This window comes from Hetaerina americana, unplaced genomic scaffold (genome assembly GCF_022747635.1).
Source record: "Hetaerina americana unplaced genomic scaffold, ioHetAmer1.1.p SCAF_5, whole genome shotgun sequence".
NCBI lineage: Eukaryota > Metazoa > Arthropoda > Insecta > Odonata > Calopterygidae > Hetaerina > Hetaerina americana.
Genome location: NW_027287095.1, coordinates 88,282,671 through 88,291,691, shown reverse-complemented (window position 1 = coordinate 88,291,691; position 9,021 = coordinate 88,282,671). Strand labels below are relative to the sequence as shown.

The window sequence follows — 9,021 nt, the reverse complement described above, 5'->3', positions numbered from 1 at the left end:
AAATAATGGGATATTCTAGACCTACTTGATAATGCAGGATAATATCAGCAGAGACACAAAGTTAGCAAAAAAAGTTATTTATCCTGAATGAAATTCTTACTGAAAGAGTTAAATGATGAGTACTGGTCAACTGTAGCACATTGGTTGACAGGCAGTTCTTGGCAGCATGGCACTCGGTAATCACTGATTGAATGCACAAATACTCCTTCAAATAGACATATTTTGCGAAAAATTCTTTACCTTATAGCAAATGCAAAACACATTAGAGACTGATAGTTCAAAAAATGTACAAAAACCACAGCCATTAAAATCAAATCAAATGAAGAAAATGTTATTTTCTGGAAAAATCTTACAAATTTGTTTTTTAATGCTACAGGATGTCATTTCTGCTACTGCATCATGATTACAGTTCAAGTATATAATAAAAACAAGCACTATAAGTATCAACAGTCAAAATAACACATTTAGTGAAAAACACTTCTCCCGTGGCCAAAGTATTCCCAAACACTCCACTCTTCAGAAGATACCTATTGCATGGTTCGAGATGAGACTTGCTTGGGACTTATCAAAGCTGTATGAGGACTTGCAACATTCTTTTCTGTTATTTATACGCATTGAATAGCACGGGATTCTTACAATATCAATACATATGATTAATATTCAGGTTTATTGACTGATTTAGTTGAATCTTTTGCATTCACAATCACACAAAACAAAGAGTGGAAACAATAACAAAATTTCAAAATGCAAACAGGGTATCACTTTAATTACCATTGATGCCAAATAAATATTAACTCTGCAAATGATTGGCTGATTTCTTCTTTTATAAGACGTGAAAGAGTTCAAATTGCCATAACCATGAATGCAAAAGAAGACATCAAAAAATATTGATTCAACAAATTGACATGGCAAATAGGCTCCTACGGCTCAGCTGAAACTGTTGGAATTGAGAATTACATTGCAAATAATTGGAGGTAAAAATTAACTAGTAATACTGAAGGCTAATGACATGGGGAAAGAAACATGGAAGTTAGTCTTAGAAACAACGAACAAAGCCAAACTAATTTTTTTTACATTTTCTATTCCCACAGTGCCTCCACACCCTCATTTTTTTCAATTTACACAACTGATCCATATGCTTCCAAAACCTTTCACTTCAACATCGGCTTAACCATGCTTCAAAAAATCATACTCTTCATTTCACTCACACAATAACATTTTTCAATGTTTTTTTCTTGGATTCATGTCTGTTCAAGTTTTGGTTTCAGATGCAAATCACAGAATCCAGTTTTTACTCAAACGCACCCACTGTTATTATTCAAAGTTTCTGGTCTACCGTTACAAGACTGTCCGACGATAAACACTTCACAGAAAATAATCAGCTTGTGGATTTTTTGATGGGACACCCCGACTCTCTTGGGGAGCGGCTTCAAATATTGTGAAATCACGCTGCAAATGCTCATCAAGTTCCAGTATAGCAGCAACATTACCACACCTGTGAATTAAATGGTTTATTAGAACAGGCTACTAATATTTTGAAATAGACACGTTGAAATAACCTCTTTCCAATCAACTAAGCATGCCACTCAACAAATCAACTAACTTGCAATGGCATTACTATTATTTGACAAGAAAAATTAAGCAAGCACAGAAGAGATCGGAATAATAGAAATGGCTAATTCCAATTCTAACTATTTCCTAAAGCTACAAGCACTAATTGAACTGATTAGTCAATGTCATGCTTAAAACTGGCACATTGCTGAAGATGCCACCAAAAAACTGGCGTTTCACTATCATTGAAGTGAAATCATTTTATTAATAATTTGTGGATAATTAGAAAAGTTCTCCGAATGGATTTGAAATAAATGACTTCTGTATAACGTTTTACTTTTAAATGTAGTCTCCCTAAATGCTAATGTACTTGGTCCAAGGAGGGTCCAATTTCTTGAGCCCATCATGAAAATTAGATTCCTTCAGGACTGCAAAATACCAGCCAACTTCAGCTGTTAGTTATTTTTTGGATGAGCATCTCCATCCACCAAGGAATATTTTCAGCATAACTTGAGGAAGAGATGTAAATCGGACAAAGCCAAATCCGGCGAATATGGCAGGTGTGGCAACGATTACTTTGTATCTTAGGTCATGTATTTTGGCTTTGGCTACGGCAATGTGGGTATGCATTGTCTTGATGAAAGATGATATTTTTTCTTGCCAAACCTGGCTTTATAGTGTATATTTTGTAGTGGGTGGTCCAGGAGGTTATTTTAGTGTTGTCCAGTGATTGTTTGACAAGTGGGAAGATTATCTATCAGAAGATTTCCTATCACATCCCAGTAAACTGAAGCCATCACCTTTACGGTCACCATATTGAATTTGCTTTCTTTGGTGGTGGTGAATCGACATGTTTTCATTGCTTGGACTGCTCTTTTGTCTCTGGAGTATAGTAATGGACCCAATGTGGTCTCAGACCAGCACAGAAAATCTTGTTGGTCCCTCTTAAAATGGGTCAAATATTTTTCATAAATTTCCATTCTGATGTGTAAGTTATCCTACTTCAAGAGTCATAGCACCCATCTAGCAGACAATTTTCTCATATCCAATTCCAACATTAAAAGGAGATTAGACTGTTCAGGTCACCACCTTACTCCTTAAGCGATTTCTTGTACTTTCAGTCCGCAATCCTCCACCACCATTTTATGCCTTTTAGCAATAATTTCTGGGTTAGTGGGACATTTCGGTCAGCTTCTATGCAGATCATCATCTAAACTGACCTGACCAAACTTATTTGTCCACTTGACTACAGTTGAATATCAAGGAGCATAGTTCCCTTGAATATTCCAAAAGTCGGCATGAATTTTCTTTGCTTTCACACCTTTCCGTACTAAGTGATTAATCACTGCTCGAATTTCAATTTTCACTTCTTTGCAAATCACTACACAGACACAAAAGAGAGGCGTCCGCACCACAGATCTCTTCCCAGAGCGGTGAAGCATTATGTGTGTACTCATAAAGAATCAATTATTACTACACAGGAAACTGGTTGCGCCAGTGCCTGACAATAGGGTGGTGATTTCATAAATCTTTCAAATAAATTAAGTAGTTTCAGGCTCAAACTACCCTTGTAGTTCTTTTACCTACGTACAAAAAATATAACTGCAATAATGGGGTTACAACAATTCTTTTGAAAACTCATAAGTGCCCCTTTTGTGGAGATCCCAGTACACAACACCTATCACCCCCATAGAATTTTACACAGAATTGCCAGCATTTGGTCACATTAAAAAAGATCATTTTCAGAAGCCCAGAAAATACCCTAGTCAAGGTTTCTTGGCACCAAGTTCAGGGCAAGTTTTTGAACAAAAATCTTTTTCCGTCAAATAAGAGATATTCATTTAGCTAAGTGAAACACTAACCTGTAACAATAGTTGGGCGCAGACCACACAGTAAGAACTGTTTCATTGAAGTGCCACTTATATCCCTCCATTACGAGTTGGTGGGCTCTGCATATCATTTCAATGTCATTCGCTGCATTGAACTGAGCCACAACATCCGAGCCAAATAAGTATCCAGCACCTCGCGGACTGACTCCCCATCCTTGAGTATCTGCATAAGAAATAATACATACAATTAGAGATACCATGTCAATGCAGTAATTACATGTATAATGAAATGGAGAGACTTGAGACACATCTGGAAAAGCACACCTTGAGTATGTTGCATATTACAATAACTTGTTATTTAGCTCTGCATAACTCCACCTCCCTCAATCCCATTCAAATGCCTTTTCTTTCCCTCCCTCTACCTTAATTTCCCAATTCTTCACCCTATCACCCCTTCCAGGATCACCCATTGCCAGGTAGTATTTCCTGCAGCCACTTCCCATGCCATCTTCAAATTTCTCCCAACACCCATCTCTCTTCTCCTACCATGCATAGAATTTTATCGCTGGATTTCCTGTACATCCATTTTATTTTCTCCACACCAATATCTCAAGAGTTCTTCAGGTACCTTATCTATTCCTGCTATCTTCTTCCTTTCATTTTCTTTAATGCTTTTTTATCTTGCAGTCAAGTTTTCCTGGTCCTTATCAACAATGTATTCCCTTTATATATATCCAAATATAAGCCTACCATTTTCATAATATATTTATGTAGTTTATGAGCATCTTCTTTCCATCTCAGTCAGATCTTCATTTTCTGAGATTAATATTTTTCCTATTGCATCTGTAATGAAAGTTTCGTAGATGAAACTTCCATTCTTACATGCTGAACATTCCAACATGTTCCTGCATAGCAGGCCCATTTCGACCAGTCTCTGTAACCTCGCTGTTCTTTCCACCATATACTTTATCCTAATAGTTTATCACCTCAGTTTATAGTACACATACACACTAATCAATTAATAGCACTTTCACGTAATGCTCTTAAAATAATCCACCAAACATATTAATGAAAACATGCTTTTAGGCACCTTAATATTCCATTCAAACAAATCCTATATGAATGAACTTAAATCAGAATTTTAGATTGAAAGAGAAATTTATCCAATGAACACCTCTGAATTCCAGTCATTAACTTCATGGGAATATATAGAAAAATGCATGTAGTGATTATAATGAAATGCCTTCCTACATTAAGTATCATTGTAAAGTACCAATGAATTTCCTGTTTAGAATTACATGCCTGAAACAGTTTGAACATGTTTCTTAAGATTATTCTCCAGTAGGTACAGCCACATGCACCAAATAAACAGCATGCTGTCCTAATTAGCTGGTGCTCCAATTGTAATCAACTATGCATGAGGTCTGTCCAATAAATATGCGAACTGGTGTAATCTGGCATCCATGCCGTGGACAATATCCCCACCCACTAGCGGCACTAGTTGCCTGAGACCCAGTGAGCCATCTGTGCTTGGCGGATCGTCGAACTACGCGTATCGTGCCAGTTATTATAGTTTCTGTTGCCCTTGTGTTTGCTGTTTGTTGAAAATGGACATTGACGAAATCACGGAGCAATGAATCAACATCAAGATTTTTGGTGAGGTGCAGTAAAAGTCATCATGATATTACTGAAATGTTGACTGCAGCTGTGATAATGCTCTAAAGAAAACATCCGTTTAAAAGTGGACTAAGCATTTCAAAGATGGCCGACAAGACGCCAAGATGGATGATGCAAGGCTGGGACGACCTTCAACCACCACCTGTGTTGATTATAACATTGATCGTGTGCGGTCTCTTCTCCTTACCAATCATTGCAAAGCCGTCCGAATGATAGCTGATGAACTGAATTTAGGAAAATCAACAGCGCACACTAATTCAACCGAGCACGATGGATGGATCCTTCACAATGACAATGCACCCGCACATTCAGCATTGATTGTACGCCAGTTTCTGGCAAAAATTTTTATCACCAACCTCCTTATTTGCCAGATCTCACCTCCTGTGACTCTTTCCTATTCCTAAAATGCAAAAATGTGATGAGGGGACATCACTGGGAGGTTATGGACACAATAAAGCAAAACACAAGGAGAAAACTTGAAAGCCTAACTGCTGAGGACTTACAAGGGTGTTTTAAACAGTGGAAAAGGAGATGGAACAAGTGCATATCCTATGAATGAGAAGTACTTTGAAGGGGACAAAATGGATGTAGACTAAATTTTGCAAAATAAAGTTTTTATGGCCACAGTTCGCATATTTATTGGACAGACCTCATATGCATGATAATTACCAGAGGTCACTCATTTAAAAAAAACAAGACTAATCAAAACTAATAAGCCTCAAATTATCAAATTTTTAACTTATGCAGAGCTAATGTCAGTAAATATCATGTGCTATGTAATCTTTATTTACTTGGCAAATTTGTAAGCTTTGCAAATTGATGGCATATAAGGTTTGCCACAAACAGCTGACATAGGAATACAATACTATGTTCCAGGGTGACCCAAAAACAATGGGCAAAATCTACGTCACACATCATTATGAAATAGTTTGATTAAAGCCATACAGTTACTGTAGCAAATGGATAAATATCAGCCAACTCCCAGGAGCAATGCATTAGTTGATGCAACTTGAGTAATGCTTTAATGTCATGGCCTTGGCAGACTAACACTTGGATAGCATCCAGAAATGTTATTTAGAACTTTAATTGGATACTGATGCAATAAAAGTAGCAAATACCATTATGGCATCATTAAGTAAATAGTAACAGGCGCCAACATTATGGAATAACCACCCAGAAAAAAACCAGGTATGTCTTCAGGTTAACCAACTATTTTCCAGATAGGTCCAAAAAACATATGCAGAGATATTTATAGAAAAAAGGAATCATATATTTTAATACGACAACATTGCAGGTTCTTTCAAAAGTGGATAATGCTACAGTGATCAAATCAATGTTGCATTGCAGTTGTTTAGATCCTAGAATTCTGTTAATGACAATGAAATGGATGTGATTTCCTCTACGAAATTACATGCTGAAATCATATTTTCTGTGTCCATTACTTTGAGCGAATTGAAATTTAGAGTTGAAGAAAACAGGAACAGTCTAAATGACTATCTCCGGGCTTGAGTAAGCACCTTAAAACCATTACCTCTCCAATGTAGTTTTGGGGCTATATTAACCTGTTAATGCGCTCACTTCAATTCTCTTAATGCATACAATCAAACGATAAATTAACATGATTCGCTTACCTTCTGGGTCAGACCAAAGTAAATCACACATGGGTCCGTCATGAGGAACTTCTTGCTTCCTATCGATTATTCGAATTTGGTCCAGCGTCTGTATGGATGGCGACAGGCCACCATGGACACAAAATATCTGAAAATATTTAAGGTTTACGAGTGAAAATCCACCGTTACGAATACTAATAGTATGAAAAATCCTCCGGGCATGAGTTATACCTTCCTATCGATTATAGCTGATAAACTAAGGTAATCAAAGACTTCTGTACAGTATCTCCAAACTGTGGCACTTCCATACTTTCGCAGGCACTCGTCATAAAATCCGTAAACTTGAGTTATTTGCCTAGACTCATGATTTCCTCTGATAAGTGTTATTCGGTCTGGATACCTAACCTATTTTTAAAAAGAAAAATGACATTCAGTTCCACAAAACAACTCTGGATTGATAATAACACATTCAACAACCAGTACCTTCAATGCTAGTAACAATAAAAACGTTTCCACGCTGTAGAACCCTCGGTCAACAAAATCTCCCATAAATAGGTAGTTCGTTTGAGGTACATCACCACCAACTTTGAATAGCTCCTTGAGATCGTAGAATTGACCATGAATGTCACCACAAACCTAAGAAGATGGATTGAAAATTAAATTAATGAGAAGAGTATATTATATACACATATTTAGGATGATCAGGGGGTTTATTCTGTAATTCATAAGTCGTCCGAGGCTATTACTTGAAAGCAGAAAATGGCATCGGTGGTTATACCATAAAAGCCGGCCGGCCGATGCCTTTTATAACAAAAAATGCCATTCTAAAGCAAATAGCATCGGGCGTCATCGTCAGGAAATATCCACCAGATGAATGTACTTACAGTAACTGGAGAATCTACTCTTTGAACATTGCTTTCCTCAACTAAAATTTCTCTGGCTTTGGCACATAATGCCTTCACTTCGCTTTCTTTAATTATCTTACATTTCTTCAGCTGTTCAATTTGCCTATCAAGATCACTTGAATCGCCTACGTCTTCCTGTAATGTAATAAAAATTCTAAGAGATAATAATTGAACATGAAAGACGATTGAAAGCTATCCTAATGTGCAACACCTAGTGTACTGATATAGCCGATATGAATGCTTACCATAATATTAACTCCCAGCTATAGGCAAAGGTGGACGTAGATAATTCTTTCAGAACCGGTTTCACTATTTTGTGGAGGATCTGCTGTAAATAGTAAACACAGTTAAAGCATGCATATATTACACAGATTACACTACGAAAAAAATTCAACAAACTGATCCGATTTTTAAATCAGTCAAGTAAACAAAAACATAAAATGCATCAGTGTTCACCACTAACCTATTTCAGCATGCAGTCAGAGATTGAAATAATAATTCAACTCTGTTGATAACGCTTGCCATACACTTTACGTTGAGAGTGACGCTTAAGGTTGGAGGCGATAGAATGGTTTACGATGAAATCATCTTGCTCGCCTCCTCCAATGAGGAAAGACGTATACATTGTTGCCAACCCTTGTTAAACGCATAATTTTAACATTTGACTGGCGAATAACTGTTTTGAGTTCCCTATGAACGTATATTTATTGTGTCAGTAACATAGAGGTGTACCGCAAATTGTTCAAATTTTGCTACTTTTTTCTCTGATAGTATTTAAATTATATTGTGATAATAATCCCGATTTCGTTGCTCATAATCTCTATATAATTGGGCGCGCAATGCATCACTCATTTGTTTCACACTTATGGCAAGATGGAAATGGACTAGTTATAGGAAAACTGGCAACTCTGATGTCTGGTTTACATCATTAACCTGCGGCAGTACGAGATAAATGCACGAAAGTTTCACCTGTATTAAAGGCATTAGGGGGTTCCATAATGGGCGTTGCACTAGAAAGCGATGCCTGCTTAATCGTACGCTATGTGTTATAGATACTCTAAATTGTTGTTGAAGATACTTGGCGGCTCTTTTTTATGCCTTTTAAAATGAACTTCATTTTGCAGTATTATAAATGCATGAGTAATACTCAATGAGGAATTTTTTGTGCATGCATGTGGTAACCGAGCCGAAAATCTATGCGTAGAGGTAACAATTTCAGTCAATAAACTCTTCACGACGAATGGTTCTACACATCAATCGAATGGTTGGTGGCAGTATTTGAGAATGTGAATGGTTCAGTGTAAAACCCACTTCAGAATACGAATTCATGTGGACGATGCAATGCGCATATCGGTAAACGTAAAGACGTCAACACTTTTCCATCCATATATCTTGCTGTTGATGGCAAATTGGAAGTAATTCTGGCATTTATCAGACATTATCTTTAGT

At 36.9% G+C, this 9,021-nt stretch overlaps 1 protein-coding gene across 2 annotated transcripts; it reads right to left on the bottom strand.

Annotated features, from left to right (window-relative positions):
- Nucleotides 1-304: 304 nt before the first annotated feature.
- LOC139693905 (serine/threonine-protein phosphatase 4 catalytic subunit) lies at nt 305-8,169 on the bottom strand. 2 transcript variants are annotated; one of them, XM_071592230.1, is made up of 8 exons: nt 8,036-8,169; nt 7,818-7,900; nt 7,552-7,707; nt 7,151-7,303; nt 6,899-7,072; nt 6,689-6,815; nt 3,414-3,603; nt 305-1,495 (listed from the first exon to the last, which is right to left on the bottom strand). In XM_071592230.1, exons 2-8 carry the CDS (start codon nt 7,818-7,820, stop codon nt 1,366-1,368), a joined length of 933 nt encoding a protein of 310 aa, XP_071448331.1. In that variant the 5' UTR covers nt 7,821-7,900; nt 8,036-8,169; the 3' UTR covers nt 305-1,365. The 2 variants fall into 2 exon arrangements, with proteins under 2 accessions (XP_071448331.1, XP_071448332.1); XM_071592231.1 differs by having other exon boundaries at nt 7,818-7,897; nt 8,036-8,163.
- Between the last annotated feature and the right edge of the window lie 852 nt (nt 8,170-9,021).

What these genes read in the sequence shown, in the direction of transcription:
- LOC139693905 (XM_071592230.1), bottom strand. An exon ending in ACTTTGGTCTGACCCAGAAG is followed by an intron (nt 3,604 to 6,688) that starts GTAAGCGAATCA and finishes TTTCTTATGCAG; the next exon opens with ATACTCAAGGATGGGGAGTC. An exon ending in GCGCCCAACTATTGTTACAG is followed by an intron (nt 1,496 to 3,413) that starts GTTAGTGTTTCA and finishes TTTAATTCACAG; the next exon opens with GTGTGGTAATGTTGCTGCTA.